The sequence below is a fragment of the Rousettus aegyptiacus genome, unplaced genomic scaffold (assembly GCF_014176215.1).
Source record: "Rousettus aegyptiacus isolate mRouAeg1 unplaced genomic scaffold, mRouAeg1.p scaffold_m13_p_2, whole genome shotgun sequence".
In the NCBI taxonomy this organism is placed as follows: Eukaryota; Metazoa; Chordata; class Mammalia; order Chiroptera; family Pteropodidae; genus Rousettus; species Rousettus aegyptiacus.
In genome coordinates this window covers 170,119,563-170,141,337 of record NW_023416295.1, presented here as the reverse complement: position 1 = coordinate 170,141,337, position 21,775 = coordinate 170,119,563, and the positions used below count along the sequence as shown (strand labels likewise).

Here is a 21,775-nt window from a genome sequence, read left to right as displayed (position 1 = left end):
ATGGGGGTGGGAGGCCTCCACGATACTCCTGTCTCGTTCTCCAGTCCCCGCACACGTGACCCTGTGACACGGAGGCTGGTTACGTCCATCTACGAGACGAAGTGATCACTCACGCGAGCTTCCGTAGCTGGCGGCTGCCAAGGCCAGAGTTCCAGCTCAGATGCTGGGACTCCAGACCTCTGCCTTGGTGTTTTGTGCCCTTGTAGGTCATCTGCATCCACAGGGGGACCCCAGCTTTGACAGAAACCTTAGACCCAGGCCCAGAGTGCAGAGCGAGGAGCCAGACTTGGGGTTGGGCGAGGGGGACGAGAGGAGGTCCTCACCCGCCCCGACTCCCCGCGCAGCCAGTCGCCCCGGCCCCCCACGCTCGGCCACGCCCGCCCTGCCTCTGGGCCTCGGTGCGAGCTGCTCCCTCTCCCCTCGTCCCCGGCACGGCACGTGCCTTCTGCCCCTTCTCCAGCGGCATCTCCTGTCCCCTGCTTCCCCTCCCCTCCGTCAGATGCCCTTCCTTCCTCCACACCCTCGTCTTCTCACCACACTGTCCTCTGACGTATTCCGCCTCGTCCAGACAGCAGTCCCCGCGGGGGAGGGTGCCGGGGCTCCCCGCCATCCCGGCGTCCGGCCCAGGCCCACCCGGCCAGAGGAGGTGCTCGGTACAGGGTTTCTGTGCTCATCCTGACCCTTGGCCTTTTCCCCCCACAGGCCACTCTGCAGTTCTGCGTGGTGAAGCCGCTCATGGCTGTCAGCACCGTGGTCCTCCAGGCCTTTGGCAAGTACCGGGACGGTGACTTTGAGTAAGCAGCAGGCCCCCCCGGGGTGTGTAAGGAGGAGTGTTGGTGCCAGGGTAGATGCCCTGGTTTAGGGAAGGGGTGGCCGCAGACTGGCCACACACACACACACACACACACACCCAGGACCTTCCTGTGAGTGCAGGAGCATGGCTCCAGCCCTCCTCACACCTGCCTGCACCCCTGAGCCGCAAGGCCCGAGCCTGGCAGTGGCAGCCCTGGCACTGGGCCCTGCTTCTGCCACAGGAGCGAGCCCTCGACATCCGTCACCCTCACAGGCTGCAGAGTGGTGCCCTGGGACCATTCCCGAGACAGAGCAAGAGGGTCGGGGCCCTGAGAGGCCGGTCTGGGTCCTCAGGTGGAAAACCTCCGCTGTGTAAATTGTCCACAAACTCCCATTTAGGGGTGAGCAGACGTGACCGCGTGGCCGTGTGCTGGCAAGTGCTTAGCATGCAGCACCCATGCTGTACACGCCAGGGCAGGAGAGCAAACCAGGCTCGGAGCGGCACACGACTTGGCTCACGTGAAAAGCGCAAAGCTGTGTTCCCAGCCACTCGGACGCCTGTCCGACCATCAGGCTGCGCTCCCTGCCCCAGGCCACGTTAGCTTCCACGCCCGTGTCCACCGAGGGCACCAGCGCTGTGGACCGGCGGCTCGGACATGGCCGTGAGCCAAGCAGAGGCGTGTGGCCGACCTGCCCTGGGGGCGCGTCCCCTCGCACCCCCTCACACCCCGCCATGTTTGGATTGCTTTGATCACCTGTCCGGTGGCTCAGGAGCACTGCTGAGAGCCACAGGAGCTGGCGCTGGAGCAGGGCCGAGGAGGGGGAAGGCCCCTTGTCCCTCGAAGGGCCCATCCCAGCCAGATGCCCGGTTTTGCAGTGTCGCCAGTGGCTACCTCTACGTGACCATCATCTACAACGTCTCTGTCAGCCTGGCGCTCTACGCCCTCTTCCTCTTCTACTTCGCCACGCGGGAGCTCCTCAGCCCCTACAGCCCCGTCCTCAAGTTCTTCATGGTCAAGTCTGTCATCTTCCTCTCCTTCTGGCAAGGTAAGCCTCCTCTCAGCCCCCGTGAGGCCGGCCTCTGCCGCCCTGTCCCCTAAGCCTCGTTGCTTTCCTTCTGCTTGCTGTCCCTGGGCATCCTGGCCTGGAGTTCAAAGGGGCCTCTGTCCACGGGCACCCACCGGATGAAGAGTCTGGGCCCCTGGGGGCCGTGATAGGAGCCATGGCAGAGCTTCAGTGGGACCCCAAACCATCAGCGACATCTCTGTTGGTGGCTGGAAAGGAGCTGGGGGAGTGGGGTTGCCAGGAGGCCTTGGCTTTGTGTTGGCAACCCTGCCCTCCAGGAGTGACGGTGGGCCCTGCGGGGTGTGGCATTTCGGGATGCTGCATGGAGGAAGAGACACTGGGAGGGGGGTCCAGTCCGGGCCAGACACCCGCCCCTCCCCTTCCAGGCATGCTCCTGGCCATCCTGGAGAAGTGCGGGGCCATCCCCAAGATCCACTCCGCCCGCGTGTCAGTGGGCGAGGGCACCGTGGCTGCCGGCTACCAGGACTTCATCATCTGCGTGGAGATGTTCTTCGCAGCTCTGGCCCTGCGGCACGCCTTCACCTACAAGGTCTACGCCGACAAGAGGCTGGACGCGCAAGGTATGAACCAGGGTCCTGAAGACCGCCCCTCCCTCTGCAGGGGGAGCACACCCAGTCCGCCCAGGGCCCCCCCTGCCTCCCAGTGTCCTGCGGAAGGGTCGGGGACCAACAGTTTACATGTTGGAAAGAGGCCTCAGAGGTCAAGGCTCCTTCTGCTCCTGTCACAGGGTGGGGGTGTGCCTAAAAGCTAGGTCCACCTACCTCTTGCAGCAGGTCTAGCGTAGGGAGACCCCAAGGTGATATGGCACAGTATCCCCATGGGAAAGTCAGGATGGAGATTTTAGAATAAATAAGTTTCTAAGGGTTCCTAATATCAGACACAGTGATCTGTTTTATCCTATAATTCTTCTGTCTCTAAAGTTGTTATTTTTTTTTTTTAAACCTGATTACTTCTCAGAAACAAACTTGAGATGGTAATAGCTTTTAACAGCTTTCTTTTACACCTACTAATCTTCTTAGTTGAAACAGAGACGGTGACCCCTGTTATACATTAAACACACTGGAGAGTCTACGAACTGGAGTCTTCAAAGCCTGCATCTGGGCCCCACCCTCAGAGATTCTGCAGTAGTGGGTTTGGGCTGGGGCCTTGCAGTCTGTGCTCTCAGAGCTCCCCAGGGGGTGGGGGGCAGGGGCTGCCTCTGGCTGCTGTTGGGCAGGGAGGGGACATCATGTCCCAAGGGGGCAGGAAGAGGAGGCTGGGAATGCCCGGAAGGAGGAGAGGAGGCAGGAGGCCTGGGAGGGAAGCCTCTTGGTCTAAGGCATCCACCCCGAGCTCGAGCTCGGCTGCTGCAGGCTCGTCCCCCGAGTGGCCAGGGGCTAGATGCTCACTTCCCCAGGCCCACCCCCTACAGCGCCCACCCCAGGCCCCAGGGAGCCGCGTCCTGAGCAGAGTAGGTAGAGGCAGCGGGTGTTGGTGGGTGAGGCACGGAGGGGCCCCTCGGCCCCCGCCCACTCGCTGCCCGGTTCTGGCCCTGGCTGGGAGGAGGCCTTACCCTGCCTGTGCGGTGGCCAGAGGCACGGACTGGACCGTGCGCCGACCACGTTCTCCCGGCTGCAGGCAGTGTTCCATTTTGTGGGCCACACACCCACCTGGTGCCAGGCCCTGTGCTGGCCGCGGCTCCTGCCCCACCCGCTGCCCACCAGGCCCTCCCCTCCCTGGTTGGAAGGGTACTGCAAGCACTCTGCCAGTGTTGAGGGCGATGTCCCCTGTACCCGATCCTGACAGACCCTGTGCCCTTGGGAGAGTCACCTTTGTGCCTGGAGCCTGGGAGGGTTTAAAGTGGTGTAAGGAACCACTTCTGCACATGGGGGCCGTGCAGAGGCTCTCAGCGCATGCCGGGGGCCGTCTTCCCACCCACAACCCCCAGACACGTCCGCTCCCAGCAGTGCAGCTCTGGCCGGGACCCCAGCCCAGCCAGCGGAAGCTGCTGCTCACCCTGGTCCCCTCCGTGCTGGTTCTGGCCTGCTCGCTCCCGCTAACTGTGGGGCCCAGCCCTTCTCGCCCTCCAGTCAGGCGGGGGGAGCCGGCCCCACAGTGTGATCTGCACATGAGGGCCCGCCCCAGCCTCAGTGTCCCGTCTGTGAAGTGTCATGAGGTTTGTAGCATGAGGCACAAGCTTGGCAATTCCAGCCAAACCTGAAGACAAGTCGGGGAGAGGGGCTCCTGACTCAGGTGGAGGCTGAACTTTAGCCGCCGTTCTGGGCGTCCGCCATTTGTGTTTCCCCTCCCCTCGCCGAAAGAAAAGAAAGTGGAAGTGCCACAGGAGGCGTCATCCTTCAGTGACATCCCTTGAGAGTCACCCCTTGGGGCAGCTGGGTCTGCCTGGGCCGGCGGGGCCTGGAGGGCGGAGGCGGCAGGGCGGGTGGTGAGCGCTGCCTCTGGGGGCGCGTGGCGTTCACTCAGCTGTCTCTTGTCTTCTCTATTTCTCCTGCTTCTCTCCCCCTCCTCCCCCACCCCGCGCTTCTGTCCCGGGTCTGGCCACGGGCAGTGCCAACATATGGCCCTTACGGTAGGTTCTGCTCTCAGTGTGCACGTCTGTCCTGCACGTCAGTCCTGGTTACTGTCACCAGCATGCCTCTCTCCCTAGCTCCTTCTCTGTGTCCCCATCTTCTCCCTCATGGACGCTCCTGGGTGGCAGAGCCCAGAGCACCTGCCTGCCAAGGGCCGCCCTCCGTAGAGCTCATCTGCTTCTGTCCTTGTCTGTCGTTGATCTGGAACATGCTCTGCTGAGTTCTGAGGCACAGCGCTCATCGTGAGGGTGGAAGGGGCAGGCGAGCTTGCTCTGAAGACCTGGATGCGAGTCGGGCTCATCCCTTACCTCCGGTTTTGTGGCCTGGGCCATTTCCCGCCACCCCTCCCCCCTCACCCCGAGTCTGTGGGGACGATTCATCAGAGGGAATTAGGAGGAAGCAGGGTGGGTGGTGTCTGCTCTCAGGGGGCAGCTGGTGAAGAAGCCCGCCCTGCTGCGGGCCTGGGCTCCTGCAGCTGTCCTGACGGCACGCCCCCAAGAGGGTGGGCGGGACTAGCACCCGTGGAGCCGGGGCACCCCTGGCTCCCGGGCCCCCTTCCTCAACACTCCAGGTCTTGAGCTGATATCCGGCCTGGCCCGGCCTGGCCCGGCCTCCCTGGGACGTTCCCAGCTCGTTGCCGGCGCCGTGCCAGTCTCCACCCCAGGCCCCGTCCCCGCTGCCAGACTCGGCCCCAGCGGCTGCTTACCTCTGTTCCCTTCAGGGGTTCTCTGCTCTGCACCCCGGCCAGTGGCGCCGTTTCTTTGCCTGCGCCTCCTCATGTCCAGGACCCTGTTCTCGGTCCCGGGCGGGGGGAGGCGGTCGGGTGGCAACAGCTTTGGGGTGGGGAATGGGTCCGGGCCAGGGGCAGCCCTGAGCTGCCTTGCTCCCTCCGTTCCAGCCCCCTCACCCCCACCACCTGCCCGTGCCCTGCAGGCCGCTGTGCCCCCATGAAGAGCATCTCCAGCAGCCTCAAGGAGACCATGAACCCTCACGACATCGTGCAGGATGCCATTCACAACTTCTCGCCCGCCTACCAGCAGTACACGCAGCAGTCCACCCTGGAGCCCGGACCCACCTGGCGTGGCGGTGCCCACGGCCTCTCACGCTCCCACAGCGTCGGAGGCGCCCGAGACAATGAGAAGACACTCCTGCTCAGCTCCGATGACGAGTTCTAGGTGTGGCCGCTGCGGGGAGGCTCAGCATCTTGGCCAGGGGGCAGGCTGGCACAGCGCTGGCATTGCCCTTTAATTTATTGGACCAGAACACTCGTGTATTGCTTCCAGAGGAACAGCCAGTCGCTGTCTGCCCAGGGCACAGCCCAGGCCCTCCCTCGAGCCTTTAGGAATATTTCTACAAGGCCGAGCCTGCACTGCCCGGGCGAGGGGCAGAGGACGCTGGGGGAGACTCCCACACCGTTGCTGCTCGTCCCATGGTGGTGTCATATTGGGACCAGCAGCCACAGTCCTCTCAGCCCTGTCCCCCAGGTCATCGCCCTCCCCCATGAGACTTACAGCCCCACCCCTAACACCGTGCAATACACAACCCCGGTTCTTCCCGCCTGCTCCCTCCCCTGGCCACCCTTGTCCAGAGCTAGATTAGCCTCACCCTGGGCAGGAGGCTGGAGGAGGGAATGCAGAGCTCTCCGTGGACCCCCTCCTGACCCAGGCCTGCCTGGCATGCTGCAGGGATCAGAGCCAGACACCAAGAGCCATGGGTCCCACTAGGAAGGGTGCTCCCGTGCCTCTGGGCCCTTCTTCTGTTGATGAAGCCTCTCCAAGCAGGGTCCCTGGGGCCCTGGGTGTCCTCTCTGTGGCCGCGCCTCTGCCTGCCTCATGCCCTTTCTTCCTGGCCTGCTGAGGACAGCTAGCAGCCCACACCGCCCCCTCACTCGGGGTCTTGAGAGCATTTTGGGGCAGAGCCCTTGCTTCCTGGCTGCTTGGAGGGTCAGGGGCTCCCACTCTCCTTCCCAGGCCGAGCTACCAGAACCTCTGCTGGGTCCTGTCCCCCCCTGGGGCTTCTCCCTCCCCTTTCAGGTGAAGGGTCTGAGCCTTCATGTTTCAGACCAGCTTCCAGGGAGGGTGGAGGGCTGGGGCATGCAGCGGGGGGCTGGGATGGGGGGGGGTGCGGGGGGGTGTGAAGTAGTCCCAGGCTCCTCTCCCTGTCCCCACACTCACAAGGGGCCTGGTGTCCTGCCTCGTCTGTCCTCCCAGCCCATCTCTTCTGTGCCTTAGTCACATATGAAAGCTCCCCCTCTGAAGTCCCTCAGTCTGTCCCAGACACTTTCTAGGGACTCTGTTAAGCTGCTGGCACTCAGAGCACCCCGCAGTGCTGGGCCAGGCACCCTTTGACAGGCCTTAGGGGCGGCCAGGACCACCAGTCCCCTCCCCTCACCCACCTCCACAACCATATACTTAGAGCCTCCTAGGGCCGGAGCCCCCAGGAAGGCTGGGCTTGCACTGGCCGCTGTCTTAGGAAGAGCCCCGAGGTGGACGTGAAGCTCACTCGTACTGCAGAGCGTCCTGCCTGAGAGCACTCGGTTTGGGCGCAGCAGCCTGGGAAGGGGCGGGGTGAGGGGGAAGGGCCCTGCTCTGGCTGCAGCTTTGCCGGGGACCCTCCTGCTCATTCCTGGAATGAACCGTGGCGGGGGTCAAGTGGGGGGTTCCATCCCTAAGTTGTCCTTCTGGGCACTTGGCCCTTATGACCAAGCCGGCCCCTCGGGGGCACAGAAGCCTGCGTGCAGGCTACTGAAGGCTAGCTCTCCGGCCCCTGTCCAGTGGTCCTGATACCAGGCTGCCCCGGAAGGCAGCGAGGAGATGCAGGCTGTCTGAAGATGACCTCTGTCCCCGCTCCCACCATTTCCTTTCACGAAATCTGTTTCTCTGATTCTCCTTCCAGGCCAAAGTGTGCAGCCGACTCCCTGCCCCCAGTCTCTGCCGCCCTGGCGCTTGCCCTATAGCTCAGTGGCAGGGAGCCAGTGGCCCCTGGGGAGGTGAGGGCTGGGGCCTGGGAACTCGTGCCTGACCAAGCCACCCCTCCTTCCTAGGATGCATAACCTACCTTGTCTTTTTTTTTTTTTTCCTGATAGAGTAGCTCTTTGTATATAAAAAATACTTGAAAAATTAATTGTATGATGTATGAGAAGACAGAGTCCCCTAGTTTTGTATCTTGTGTATGACTGCCATGAGTTCCACCAGAAAGTCGCTCTATTTTGGTCTCTGTGACATTTTAAATGCGTGACAGAAGTGAGCAAATAAATCGAGAAAGATATATATGAGATCATATAGATTGTATTGAAATCTCTGCCTGCGGGTGAGGTTTTTTCCTTCTCCCCACCCCCGTGGATGTGTCGGGGGTGGGTGGGTGTCGTGGTTGTGGGTGGGGGTGTCTTCGGAAACCCTCACCCTTGCAGTGTGTAACATGTAAGGTGATAGGGGGATTCACACGGCCAGAGACTAGAACTGGGGTCCACCGGCTAAAAAGCCTTCCCCTCTTCTGGCCAAAGGGATGGGCCAGCCTTGGTCACAGGTGTGGGCAGTGCGTTGATGGATCTTTGTTCATTTGTGACCGGCAGCCCCCTTCCTGCAGGCGTCTTTCAGGGGGTTGAAGAGATTTCCCGGGGTCCTCACTCCTTGCAAGCTATCTTCCCGCCTCCCTGAGCCCACCCTCTGCCCTGTGACCCTAGGTTCCACCCTCAGGGCCAAGGCCTGGAGCAGGACCTGCTGGGCAGTGGGCACTTTGCCTGCACACTGGGCCGGGTGTCTGGGTATCTGGCCGTGCAGGGCACCTGCCCACTGCCACCTCCACATGCCTTCTCAGGGCCTGGCCTGGGGCCCGGCTGCACTGACGTGGGCACTCAGGAATGCGGCGGGGGCGGGGGAAATTCCCAGCCTCAGCTCAGGCCTGGAGTTTCCGGCTGCCTTTTCCTCAGGCCTGAGCTCAGCATCTCAGGATTAGGGGTCAGGATTAGGGGTCAGGATGGGGTGGGGGTGGGGGTGGGGAGTACTGAAACCTGAGGGGGAAAAGACCAAGCTCACCCATGGGGTTTGGCCCTCCCCCAGCTCACATCCTGCACCTTCTCCCAGCGCCACCGTCTCCACACGGCTACGTGGAACCCTTCTCTGCAGGCTTGGGCACTCTCGTAAGCGTTTACTCAGCATGTTCAAGCTTGCAGCCCCAAAGGTTCCCAGTGCTTGTCATACCTACACCCCAAGTACCTTCTCTGTACAGATGGGTAAACTGAGGCTGCAAGGAGTTTAAAAAAAAAGTCATCCAAGGTGACATGACTAGAAAAATGCACACCTGGATTCAAACCCCTATTTCCCTGACCGGTACCGTCACTTGGTCCTTCTCAGGGTGTCCCAGAAGGCTAAGCAGCCTGAGATCACAGTACATTTGGAGTCTCCAGTGAGACAAAGGTTGCGTTTCGGGCCTATTGGCTGGAACTGAGAAACCCACTTCTCTCCCCACCTCCTCGTGCCTTCCGGAGCATGAGGAAAGTATTTTCTACTTGGCTGTGGAAAGTCAGACCACCATGTGAAAGTGCTGGAAAGATTATTCTTCAATCCGGGAATTCTCTCAGCGGGACTGTTTACTCACTGAAAAGATGCCCTGAAAATTTAACCCTGCATTTCATTGTCCTCCCAGCTTTGCCTTCCCCAGGGAGAATCCTTGGCTCCAGGAACCCAGATGGAAGGACAGATGTTTTGGCACCGCCTTTCTGGGTCCCTGCCTCCACCCCACCCCCACCTCTAGCGATGGCGCATAGTTTCTATATCTGAAGATTGGGGCTCACCTTACCACCCAGCAGAGAGTCCTACCTGGGGTCAAAAGCAGGACCCTCTTAGGTCTCTCATTCGGAAACCCCCACCCCCCCCAAAAAAAAAACAGCTCAGAACACACATTTCTTTACTGTAGATAAAGAGAACTTGACTTTATTTAGAAAGTCTACAAAATACAGAAGGCGGATAACTCGCTTACTGTAAGTCAGAAAATAAATAAATTCTGGGGGCCAGGCAATTTTTTATAAAACATTTTTTTGGTTGTTGTTGCCATCTGGCTTTCCCTAAATATAAGATAAAATGTGATTTATTTGCAGATATAAAATATAAAGTCCAGCTCAGGGCCACACACCACTTTTCCTATGGAGCGGGTGCCAGGGCTCTGTCTGGGGAGAATAACTTAGATTCGTGCAATAAATAAACAGCAGGGGCGGGCAGGCGCACACGGTTTCGGGGGGAGGGGAGGCCAGGCTTCCCAGGGTAACAGCAATCAATAGCAGTAGTCAGCCCCTGCCCCACAGTGGACAGACTGGGGAGACGTGGTACCCCTCACTTCTAAGGATCCCCACCGCAGGCTGCAGGACGACAGGATCTGTCTTCTCATCTCCCAACCTGCCACAGTGGTCACCTCCTCGGTCACCTCCTTTGTCCCCTTTCTCTTTAGCTGGCCAGCTCCTCCCTCTCTTCCTGTATCACCTTCTCTGTCCCTCTACGTTCCCCCTGACTCATAGAGTCATCTCCCAGGCCAGGGAGACCCTTTCACCCTTTTTCGGTCATGGTCCACTGTCCCTCTAACAACCATGGCTGGAGTCTCGGGGCAGCAGTGGGAAGACTTGGCTTTTAGGTCCAGCTCAGTCCCGAAGCATATGTGCCCTTGGGCACTGTCCCACCCTTCAGAGGCCTGTTCCCCACCCCGCTGGTTAACTGGGTTTCTCTAGGCAACTTCTAACGACTCTCCCAGTTGTGGAAGGCCAGGCAGCCCCATGCCCAAAGCAGAGGCAGGAGCATCAGCTTCCCTGTTGGACAGTCCCACAGGACACACACAGGGCCAGAGCTCGTCCTGAATCCCAGGAGGGCAGGGAGGCGCCATTGGCACAAAATGGCACAAAAAGCAGTTTACAAAATTAGGGTGTCCCTCTTCTCCTCGATGGCTCTCCTCTAATCTGCTCTGCATCCCATCCTCCCAATCTAAGAAAGCTGACATTTCAGCGGAGGGAGACCCCAGACCCCAACCCCATCCTGCCTCCCATCTCACCGAAGTTGCCCCATCCTACGGGCCATGATTTCCCAGTTTCGGGGGTCGGACAAGGAAGGCGGGATCCAGGCAGAGAACGTGCGATCACCACCAGGGCTGGTGGCTGCAGAGAAATGGCACCCGGGGACAGAGGTGGCGCTTGGGCACTTAGGGAAGGACTCTGGGGTCGGAGGGGCGTGGTTTTGTGAACGGGGTGTGATCGCGGCGCGGCGGGCACTAGGAGCAGGCGGCGGGGGCTGGGCCAGGCGCGGGGCCGGGCGCGGGGCCCGGGCTTGGGGCAGACTTGACGATGGTGATGACGCTGGCGGGCGCCACGAGCGCCGCGGGCCCGCGGGCGGCGGCGACCGACCGCGCGAAGCCCTGTAGCGCCTCGCACTTGCCGCGCAGCGCGTCGAGCTCCAGGCGCATGGCGGCGTTTTCGCGCGCCAGCTTGTCCACCTCGCGCTCCAGCTCCGACTTCTGCTTCTGCAGCTCCTCTTTCTGGCACACGCGCTTCACGCGGCAGCTGGCCGCGTAGCCTCGGTTCTTGAGCGTGCGGCGCCGCTGCTTGAGCCGCGTCACCTCCTCGGCCGAGAGCCCGCGCAGGTGCCGGTTCAGCTCGCGCACCGACAGCCCCATCAGCGCCTCGTCCGACAGGTGCGGCGTGTTCTCACTCAGCTCGCGCTTGATCTGCGGGCAGCACAGTAGGCGCATGGGGAAACTGAGGCTCAGGGTCTCACCCTCGTCTCTGGGCCCGGAACCCTGGGCCTGGCACCTAGCACGTAGCAGGTGGCAGGTGGGCCTCTCCTACACCCTTAGTGCTCCGCCTTCACTGCCACAGGCGTGAGGGGCTGGCTGGACTTCCTCCGAGACCCCGCAGTGGGGCAGGAGTCTGTAATGGGAAGCTGCGCCCAAGCAGGGTCTGACTACACAAGGAGCCACCCCAGGTCTCAGCCCGAATTCTAACCTAGCGGCCAGGCCTGGACTCAGCCAGAAAACAAAACAAAACAAAACAGGAAAGCACCTTTGAAGTCCTGCAGCCCAGCGGACATTGTCCCGATGGGGAAGCAGGTCCAGAGAGGGAAGTGGTTGCGCAGCGGGGGTGGGGGATGGGGGTGAGGGGGTTGCGTGGGGGGCTGTGGGGGGTGGGGAGGGCGTGGCACGCAGACTATGCCCAGAGCCCAGACTACTTGGTTCCCAGCCCAGAGCCCTTCCCTGTGGCCTCATGGATTCCTGCTGCCCGCTGAGCCGCTCTTGGGGATTCCAGGAACTGACAGGGAAGTTGGAGTGGGAAGCTCAACCGGGACAGGGAGGGAGGGGGACTGGGGACAACAGAGACTGTGTCCTCACCTTCAGGGCTTTGCTGGATAAGGGATCCACAGACATGTTTGCAGAAGGTGCTCTCTGGGCTGAGACCTAGGGGAGAAAGGAGGCCAAGGTCACTTTTTTCCCCCTACTTACGACAAAATCCAGACTCCCTACCCAGGCATTCAAGGCCCCTTTGTCTTGGAACTCATCTTGCCACTTTTTCTCCATCCCAGTGGTCCAGCCACAGCGGCCTCCTAGAGCAGCTCAGTTCAGCCTCAGGACCTTCGCATCTGCTGTTCTCTTCCTTTTTGTCTCCCTGTAGCAACTTTTCATCATTTAGGTCCTTGCTCAATGCCACCTCTTCGAAGAGGTCTACCTATCCAGTTAATATCCTCTTGTGTCACATTACAGAACCCCATTTACCTACCCTCATAGCAGTGACCTCTTCTGCACTTATTTTATGTTTGATGACTGGTTTACGGCCTGTCTCTCCCTCCCACCCCTCCTCCACCAAAGTGAGGGTCAAGGCCTTGCCTGTCCTGCCACTGCATTGATATGCCTAACTCAAAGCCTGGCACATAGTAGGTGCTCCACAAGTATGCGCCAGATGAATGGACCGCCCCCCCCCCCGGCCATTCTTCCACATGGGGCTCACACATGTATCTTTTATTTTATTAAAAAGTAAAAACTTTTCATTAAAGTACAACCTACATACAGCAAAGTACATAGAACACATGTGTACTCGTCGATGCCTTTTCACAAAGTCCAGCCGGCACCCCGTCAATATACGATGTAACCAGTCCCCCCACCCCGTCCCCCTGCCCAGGCCTCCCTCATCCAGACCCTTATTTTGGAAAAGCGTACCCTACCCGGGGTGCCCAGAGCAAATTCAGCACTGCCTGGGGCAGACGGGAGAGCTATACCTAGACTGAGGAGAGGCCAGCCCCCTGGTGTCACCGTCTCCCCCATTTTCACACAAAAAAACATGTATTGAGCATCTACTATTTGCCAGACATGTGCTTGGCACTGGGGAGACATGGAGGGTACACTCTAGGGACCAATGGTCACTGATCTAGGCTGGGGAAAAGGACTGTCACCCAAAACCCACTTCTGTCCGCAGCCGCTCTGCTCTTCTCCCCCATCCATTCACGGCCAGAGCTTCCCCAACTAATAATCCCCCCGGGGAGGTGCTGGTGGTGAGGAGCAGAGGAGGACAGGGCAGGAGGGTGGTCTGAGATGCAGCGTCCTGCTGATCCTCACTAGCAATGCCCAGTTTAATGGCATGAGCTGGGGATGAAACCCTGGTCCAGACCCTGGTTCCTTGAGCTGCCTGAGGGGCTGGCCTCCGACGCATTCTGGCAGGCCCCAGGTGCCTCTTGGAGACACTGGAAAAGTGGAAAGTGCACAGACTATGGCACCAGACGCACTGGGGACTTTCGGAGGTTGTCCTAGCTGTGGGATTCTGGCACATCGGCTAACCTCTCTGTGCCTCAGTTTCCCTGTGGGTGATACAAGGTGGCTGTGTGTTAAGTCAGAACACGTTACTCCTTTCTCAGGACCCTGCCATGGCTCCCATCTTACCTGGAATATAGCCGAAGTCATCACAATGGCCCACGGAGCAATACATGATGTGGCCTCAGCAAATGTCCCTCTGACTTTAGCTCCTGCTTCGTCCCCCTTCCTCAACTCTGCTCCGGCTACACCCCCCCTCCTTACTGTTCCTCAAACCCACCACACACGCTCCTCCCCAGGGCCTTCACATTGTTCCCTCTGCCTGGCATCCTCCTGGCTCTAGAAAGCCACCAAATTTGCTTCCTCACTTCCTTCAGGTCTCTGCAAATCTCATGTTCTCACTCAATTTAGAACGCCCAACCCCTGATACACACACACACACACACACTCCATCTTCTTCCCTACCTCAAGTTTCTCTATAGCGCTTCTCACCATATGTAATTATTATCACCCACATGCATTTTACCTATTTGCTCAGTGTCTGTCTTCTCATCAGAGTGCCAGCTCCCGACAGCAGAGATCTTGTCCCCTGCTGTACCCCCAGCGCTTAGAGCAGTGCCTGGCACATAGTAGAAGCTCAAGTAATGGTTTCTGAATTCTCCATGTGACTCAGGCCGAGGTGGGGACAGTCCAGGGCTTCTTAGAAATCCCCCAGCTCCTTCCAGCCCACACAGCTAGGGGGTCTGACACCCTAGAGGGAAGCAAGGAGTGTGACAGGAAAGGGAAGTTACTTCAAGAGATCCCCTGACAGAGGCAGTAACCCTCGTCCTTGGGCTGGGAGAGTCTTCAGAGCCACCCAGGCTTCTTATGGAGTAGCTGGGGGAAACTGAGGCTCAGAAAGTCCCAAGTCAGGACCCTAATGTTTCAGAGACACCACCTGGAGACCCTCATACACCACCCACACCAATCCCACCCTTCGGTACAGGCCTCTTATGTGGCTACCTTCTCCTAACGCACACATCCTTAGGGAGGCCCCAGCATGTCCGCTCATCTGCCACACAGCAACTGGAGGATCTTCCCATGTGAATGGGACCACGTCATCCCCGGACGCAGACCCTCCATGGCTCCCTACTATCCTGGGGACAGAGTCCAGGCCCACCATGTGGCTCCCGTGCTCATTTCCCACCACTGCCCACCTCTGTTCAGCATTCCAGCCACGTGGAATTCCTTTCACTTCCTCTCATCCCACGCTTTCTTGCCTCTGGGCCACCCCCACACACTGTGACACTTCTCCCCCCAGAGTTATCTGGCAGACTCCCACTCATCCTCCTGCATTGGGGATACACATCTCCTCCTCCAGAAAGCCCTCCCTGATTCCAGGGCTTGTTAGGCACTACCCACCCCAGCACTTCTCCCCTGCCTTGTAATGGTCTGTTTCCTTGCCTGCACACCAGACAGGAAGCTCCCAGGCAGGAACCAGGCTGAGTCAGCTCAGGTTCTGAGGCCGCCAGCCTGGGGCCTGGCAGGGAGCAGCACCAGGGAGGTACGGATGGATGCAGTCTCTGACACCGTCCACCACCCGGCTCGTCTGTGTCTGAACCGAGTGCCAAGCTCACGCCCTGCTGAACATCACTGAGACAAAAACCTCTCGGCCCCATCTCCAGTTCTTCCTTTCCATCTGCCTCCTTGCTTCTGCGTGCAGACTCCAGGAGGAGGGGAAGGGAGCAGAAGGGGTTCTGTCCTCACACTGCTTGGCCCCCAGGCGGGGTATGGGAAACAAGGAGAGGAGCACTGGATTAAGAGTCTAGCCCGGGTTTGGGTCCCATCTCTGTTTTTCCTAGGTTGTGTGACCTTGGGCAAGCCGTTCCACCTTTGTGGGTCTCCACTTCCTCATCAGGAAGAACACTACCTGCTCAGAGTTTTGGTGGAGCCAACGGTAGACGTGCGTGAGTGCCTGGGAAGGTATGAGAATAGCTGTCTGTCCAGGAGAGGTCAGGCCTGTAGCAATCACTGGGACTTCACTTCCACTCTGCATCTCCCAGAAAGACCCCTGCGCCTCACCACTTTACCCAGGGGGAGGGGGAGATCTAGAGAGGTGTATCTGTTGCCTGAAGTCATATAGCAGCCGAGTGACAGCCACGCCCCACATCAGGAGGGATTCCGAACACTTGTAAAGGCCCCAGGACTAGGACTGAATCCTGGTCCCTTTCACACTGTCATCGCCCTGATCTCCCAACAACCCTATGAGGTGATGCCCAGAGAGGTCAAAACAGTAGTCCAGGGTCACACAGCTAACAGGGTAGAGCCCAGGACTGAGGCCACACTGAGCCACACGCCTCTCCCCAGTGTGGCCCTCACAGGGCACTCTCTCTTGCTTCCCCACCTCTGTGGAGAGCAGGCTGGACCTGCCAGTCTCCACGGCCACCCAGCTCTGAGGTGCCAGGATTTGTTTTGGGTCTCCTAGGACGATGCAAATGACATACGGATAGCCAGGGCCCCTTGACGGCTGTTCAGGGAGTTGGATGTTAGGTGACGCCCGGGCAGTCTGGGCTATACAGAGAGACATGATGGGCGAGGGGAAGCCTTTCCCTACATAGGTTAACTGAGAGCCTGTTGGGTGCTGAGTGCTGAGCTCTGGGTGCTATGGCTGATACAGAACCTTGGAGGCCTGGCTTGGCCCTTTGAACGAGTCATTTTTCTTCTCTGGGCCTTGTTTTCCTCACTTATAAAGTCGGGGCAATTGTAATAGTATGAGTGTATAGAATACAGGAGGCTTAGACAATATCAAAAATGGCAGGTGGCCGGCTCATCTCACCATCGTCCTTCTCCCCACTCCCAACACAGGCATCGCTAGTCAACCACAGCACTTGTTCCTACTGAGGCTGAACACGGACCCCAAATCTTTCTCAACACAGTACTGTTTTCCACTGAGCTTGGACACAACCTCAGAATCCTCAACACGGCCCTCCAAAGTAAGCCCCTTACAAGGTGGAAACTGTTGGCCAGCCCGTGTTCTACATAATGGCTGAAGATCCCACCCACTTGGCTGATTCTAAGTACTTTCAGGCCCTAGGGAGGCTCTGAACCTGTTCTCTCCTTTCCTCCTTCTCTGCCTATTCTAACCTCAGCCCCCTCAACTACATCCCGACTGTCGGCTGAGGCACCCATGTGTGCCCAGGAATTCCCTAGCTCAGCAAAGTCGGGCGACCACAAAGGGAAAGTCACAAGATGGGGGAACTGTCTGATAACCTCAGGTTTTCAGCCTCTAGCCCCAGGCCAGGGGCTGCTGGGTGGTCAGCCGAAGGGCTGGGCCCTCCGCCAGGTTGACTCGGCCAGTCTGGTAGATCTTGGGCCTGAGACGGCAGCTGATCCAACCTCCTTGTTCTGTCACAGAGACAACTGAGCAGCTGTTTGGTGGCAGTGGTGGGCTGGAACCCAGGAGTCCTGACCCTGGGCCCACACTCTCACCCCAACACAGCCCTCTGAGGCCAGCAGAGCAACCTCCAGTGTCTGCAGGTTCTTAACTTTCAGTTGGAGGTGGGGGGGGTGGGGTGGAGAAATGCACTTCCTCTTGGGGGACTGACAGCTGCCCTGCCCAGTCCGCAGCCGCAAGCCCTCCTACAGCCCCCTCCCTGGCCCCCCCAGTCCATTCCAGAGACATCCTGCAAAGGGCCCACCCGCTGGCACGGGCTCTTCTCTGGCTGCTGAGCCATTTTGCTTCCTCTGTGAGGACAGAGGGAAAAAATGTGTTTTCCTGGGCCTTGGCAGCCAGCACTGGCGGAGCCTCCTCCCTGACGGAAGGGGAGCGAAACTGGGAGAACCCAGCACCTCAGGGAAGCAGGAGTCTGGGGACCCAGCTCCAGTTCCCCCACTCACTCACACTCACTGTGTGACTTCAGGTACGCCACTCCCTCTCTCTGGGCTTCAGCTTCTCAACATGCCAAACCTCTGCTAGGCCTAAAGTGTCTTCTAACACTGACAATCTTGGAGTTTAGAGCATCAGATTCTGGCTTAGAATGGAGCTCCAGGGCCACTGGCAGAGTGGAAGCCCTACAGGACAGGAAAGGAAATCAGTGAAGGCTTCCTGGAGGCAGGGGCATGAGAACACAAACTCAGAGACTGTCAATCAGCCTTGACCACTCCTCTGTTTCACCAGCATATCCAGGTTCCTTTTTCAGCTGAACCATGACCATAGCTGCCTCCTCACTGGCCTCTAGTCTTGCCTGCTTCCACCTCTGACCCCCCCCATCTCTCCTCCCCCTAGAGCTGTCAGAGGATCATGACTGACACAAACCTACAAACCTACATTCAACCCATTTCAAACCCTACGATGCCAGCCTGCTCTCTACTCCATAAAGTGGGGCCTTCAGGCCTTCACCATGTTCTCTCTCCACTGTCTCCCAGGATCCTCATGGACCCGCGGCTCATTCATTCGTTCAGTCAGCCAATACCAAGAAGCACCTATTCTGTACCAGGTTCTGAAGGCCTTTTTAGGGCTAAAAATGAATCACAGCCTCTGCCCTCAAGGCTTCACAGACAATCGCGGCTTGATCTGACAACCTGGCTCGCTGGTCACCTCCTCAGGCAAGATTTCCTCTACTGCCCTGGCTAAGCTGGAGCCCTGTGACAGGCATACTTCAGAGATATTGCGGCTATGATTTCAGACCACCACAACAAAGCAAATAATGCGATAAAGCAAATCATATGTGCATACAAAAGTTATGTTTACACGATACTGTAGTCTATTAAGTGTACAGTACCATTATTAAAAAAATATATACATAACTTAATTAAAAAATACTTTGCTGACAAAATGCTGTTACCTGTGCCTGTTAGAAAAATGACACTGATAGACGTGCTCAACCCAGGGTTACCACAAACCTTCCATTTGTAAAAAACGCAATAACCGTGAAGCGCAATAAAAACGGTGCGCAATAAAATGAGGTATGCCTGTCCAATACACTCTCAAGCCTCAGCGGCCTCCGCCTCATACCACCCAGCTCAGCTGTGGTTTTGCATTTCATATCGTGGCTCTTCCTTCGACTCATCTCCTCTCCTTGACCTAAGCTCCCAGAGGGCAGGCTCTGGATCTGGTTTGCTTGCTGTCTCATCCCCAGCATCTGGCCCATGATGGGGCCCCTGGCGATGCAGGCTAAAAGCGTCAGGAATGAGGGAGGCACAAAGGCCAGGGGAGCCCGCATGGGGTCCCAGGTCCTAGTGAAGGCCCGGGGTGATCCAATAGGGAGTTAAATCTTTCAGTGCTCGTTTTCCATCGATGACTGAGTCAAACAGCTGTTTCCCCTTGTCCCCTGGCCCTACTCAGAGATGTTTCCTGCCCAGCTTTGAGGATGGGCCTGCCTGGTTCCTGTGCTACTTGCGGCCGCCTCCCATACCGAACCATACACATTCCTGGACATTCCTGGCCTTGGCCTGGGGCTGCTGGCTGTGCTTTCTCTCCCACAGTTCTCCTGGAAAATAAGCTGCCGTTCCCCGCTCCCCTCATTTCCCCCCATTCTGCCACCTGGATGTTGCAGCAGAGAAAGATGCTGAGGTTCCTTCCCACTGTGGTAGTAGAGCTCACCAGGGCTCAAAGATTCAAAGTTAAAAGATCCTCTGGTTCCTCACCCCAGCAAGCTCAATTGCTCACTGCAACCCCCATGATTTTGTAGCCCTATGGGTGGAAAAAGGGTGAAGGCAGAATAGGGCCAAGGAATCCCTAGCCCCCAGCCCATCCCTCAAGTTACTGGGCCAAATGCAAGCTTCCTGCAGAGCCTACAAAGGGGAGTTAGGGCTAGGTTGGCTCCTACCTCTCACACATTAACCCTTTGAGCACCAAGACCACCTGTCCCACTGCCTGTTGACCGTGCCTGGCCCAGAATGAGGACTCTGGGAACTCAGGCTGGCCCAGGCCCTCATCTAGCTCCTCAGGTCCTCAGGTCCAGCCATCAATACGTACGTCTGACTAGTCCCACCGGTAACTGAAACCACCAGGAGGACAGAAACCAGTTCCACCCCATCCTCCTGTCTCATCTTCCCAGGCCCAGCAGGTACAAGCCCCAAAACTGGGACCAGCCAGAGTGGCCACGAAACAGGAAGCCTGGGATTCCGTCCTAAGGTTCCATTTTGGGTATTCTGGTCCTTCTTGTTCCTCCTGAGACTGAGGATATGGGCAACCCTGGGATGAAGGAGAGTCTGAGGGTTCACCTCCTCAAGTAACCTGGAAAACCTGGGGATAAGGACCTGGGTGCCAGGCCACCAGGGTGCTGGGGGAGCAGTGGTCTCCTCACCTCATCTCCAGCCCAGCCTGGCGGGGTCATAGATACTTTGCCCCACCTTGTGGGCTGCAGGGCGGGGAACAAACACCGCGGTCACATGGCCAGGGCCCTGGAAACTCCGGGGAGAACAGGGACCCAGCCGCCGCCAGCTGGTTGGAGGGGGACAGCCCGGACGAGAATTCCCGGACTCTGTGTAACCACGAACGGGGCCGCTTCCCTAGCCTGGGTCCCTATTCCGCGTTTACTCATGGGGGCACACCCTCTCCAAGGTACGCACCGCTGGTACACAGGCCCCAAGGTCCTCACCCGCCTGGGAGCGCGCGGGCGGGCGGACACACACACACACACACACACACACACACACACACACACACACACACACTCTCTCACTCTCCACGGTACACCGCGCGCGCGCGCACCAGGCAGGATACTCAGGACACAGGCCAGAGAACACACACGCACGCCCGCCCTCGGACGTAAACAAACCGCGCACGCCCGGCTCACGGGCACCGGTCCAGGGACTGTTCTCACCGAGTCACGTACGTGCACACACCGCCCCCGGCCCCGCCTGGGCGGACGTTGACGCTCGCCAGACCGCACTGCCCCTTCCTGCCGCGCTTCGCCGCCTCCCAGCCAGCGCCCCCAGAAAGGACCCATCACCCCCCCGCACCCTGCCAAGCTTGCTTCGGCCGCATCTCGATCCCCGGACCTCTGTCCCCCTTCCCTTCCTACACAGCAGCCAACCGGGCGACGGGTACACGGGAGCGCCGACGGAGCGGGCCCCGGAACCCCGCCCCAGGCATGTTCCCGGGGCGCAGAGACCCTGCCGACTCCAGGCCCCGCGCGCCCGTCCCCGTTCCGGACCCGCGTACTCACCGGCTTCTCGGCCCGCTTTGCCTGGCGCCCCTGGCACGCGCGGGTCCCGCTGCCGTTCGGGCTGCTGTCCCGGCCCGCGCCCTGGTCCGTCTCCCCTCCAGTCCCGACCGCGGGTCGCTCTGAGCCGGGCTTGCGGGAGCGACGCGCCGAGTTTTGTTGTGCGGCGAGAGGCGCGGGGGGCCGCGCAGAGTTGTAAGGCGAGCTTCCCGGAATTACTCACTCACAGGATTCCTTTCATTCATAAAAACCCAGTCATGCGTTGACGTCACCTCCCTGGCCGCCCCCCGGGCTCGCAGCAGCCTCTGAATCCTCAGCCCCGCCCCGCCCAGGCCCCGCCCACACCCAGGCCCCGCCCCGAGGTTCTCATCCCGAGTTAGACCGCGGGCTGGCAGCGTTCACGTGACACCTCGCGAGAGCCGCGTGGGTGAAGGTGTCATTCGTCTCATTTTACAGTCGACAGTCCCAGGCTTCTTCTCCTTTCGACCTACACCTTCTTCCTTGATGATCTCATCCAGTCCCGTGGTTTTAAATGTCATCTATATGCCCGTGAGTCCCAAATTTGTAATTCCAGAGCGAAATGGCTTCTCTGAGTTCCACTGCGAGCTTCCACATGGGTGCCAGGTGGGGGCTGAAAATACTACACAGCCAAAATCCACCTCCTGATCATCAACCCTGCCCCGGCAACCCGTACCCCCATTCTTTCCCATCTCAGTTATTCAAGCCCAATCCTGGGATTCTTGTTCCGTCCCCCTTTCTCCCTTCCAGTATCATGTATCTGTCTCCAACACCGTCTTTGCACCTGACCCCTTCTCCCAACCCCTAGTCCTACTACCTGGTCTAGGCACCATCGATTTACCTGGAAAATGGCAGCAGCCTTCTGATAGCTCCTACTTTGCCTCTAAAGGCTTTCTTCACACACCAGACAATGTTCTTCTCAAAGCTTAACACCGTCACTAGTTTGTGCCTTTAGAATATAAACAATATTCCTATCTTTGGTTTACAGGTCCCTAAGCCATCTGGCCTCTAGCCAACTCTCTGGCCTCACTTCCTGCCGCTCTGCCCTCACCCACCAGTCTTAAGCCACACTGCCCTTCTTATTGTCCCTCAAACTCACCCGGTTCATTCCTGCCACAGGTCATTTTCACTTGCTCTTTCCTTGTTCACTACTGGGCTCGTTTTCATCTTTCAGATCAGTTCAGATGTCTCTGCCTCAGAGAGGCTTTTCCTAACCTTCCAGCTAAAGGAACCCCCACCTCTAAAATTTTTTATATGAACTTAATATCGCCATAGGATATTATCTTATTTAGATATAGGTATTATCTTATTTATGTATTTCCTTACTGTTAAGTGTCTGTCTTTCCCTACCAGATGTAAGTTTCATGAAGGTAGAATCTTGTCTATCTT

General features: G+C 58.5%; 2 protein-coding genes and 1 long non-coding RNA gene across 8 annotated transcripts in view; 2 read left to right on the top strand and 1 right to left on the bottom strand.

Moving 5' to 3' along the window:
- The window catches only part of TMEM184B (transmembrane protein 184B), a 44,843-nt gene extending 37,114 nt beyond the window's left edge, over positions 1-7,729 (top strand). For 2 of the 3 annotated variants that reach the window (XM_016161733.2, XM_016161734.2), the window contains exons 6-10: positions 703-794; positions 1,670-1,839; positions 2,244-2,438; positions 4,427-4,447; positions 5,382-7,729. In XM_016161733.2, coding sequence (XP_016017219.1) covers positions 703-794; positions 1,670-1,839; positions 2,244-2,438; positions 4,427-4,447; positions 5,382-5,623 — 720 coding nt within the window. In that variant the 3' untranslated portion in view covers positions 5,624-7,729. The remainder of the gene's footprint in view (positions 1-702; positions 795-1,669; positions 1,840-2,243; positions 2,439-4,426; positions 4,448-5,381) is intronic. The other variant, XM_036237484.1, reaches the window with a different exon arrangement.
- A 1,619-nt stretch (positions 7,730-9,348) lies between these two features.
- On the bottom strand, positions 9,349-20,637 carry MAFF (MAF bZIP transcription factor F). 4 transcript variants are annotated; one of them, XM_036237482.1, is made up of 4 exons: positions 20,372-20,637; positions 13,747-13,971; positions 11,811-11,876; positions 9,349-11,150 (listed from the first exon to the last, which is right to left on the bottom strand). In XM_036237482.1, the coding sequence occupies exons 3-4, from the start codon at positions 11,844-11,846 to the stop codon at positions 10,698-10,700; spliced, it is 489 nt and encodes a 162-aa protein (XP_036093375.1). In that variant the 5' UTR covers positions 11,847-11,876; positions 13,747-13,971; positions 20,372-20,637; the 3' UTR covers positions 9,349-10,697. The 4 variants fall into 4 exon arrangements, with proteins under 4 accessions (XP_036093375.1, XP_016017269.2, XP_036093376.1 ...); XM_016161783.2 differs by lacking the exon at positions 13,747-13,971 and having other exon boundaries at positions 20,372-20,634; XM_036237483.1 differs by lacking the exons at positions 13,747-13,971; positions 20,372-20,637 and adding an exon at positions 17,107-17,627.
- LOC118613785 lies at positions 16,915-18,100 on the top strand. Its single transcript, XR_004955865.1, has 2 exons — positions 16,915-17,119; positions 17,625-18,100. It is a non-coding gene; the product is annotated as an uncharacterized LOC118613785 (long non-coding RNA).
- Positions 20,638-21,775: the final 1,138 nt, after the last annotated feature.

Excerpts from the sequence above, each read along its gene's own strand:
- MAFF (XM_036237482.1), bottom strand. The coding sequence starts at position 11,846 with ATGTCTGTGGATCCCTTATCCAGCAAAGCCCTGAAG. Across the intron at positions 11,151-11,810 it reads TATCCAGCAAAGCCCTGAAG|ATCAAGCGCGAGCTGAGTGA; the intron begins GTGAGGACACAG and ends TGCTGCCCGCAG.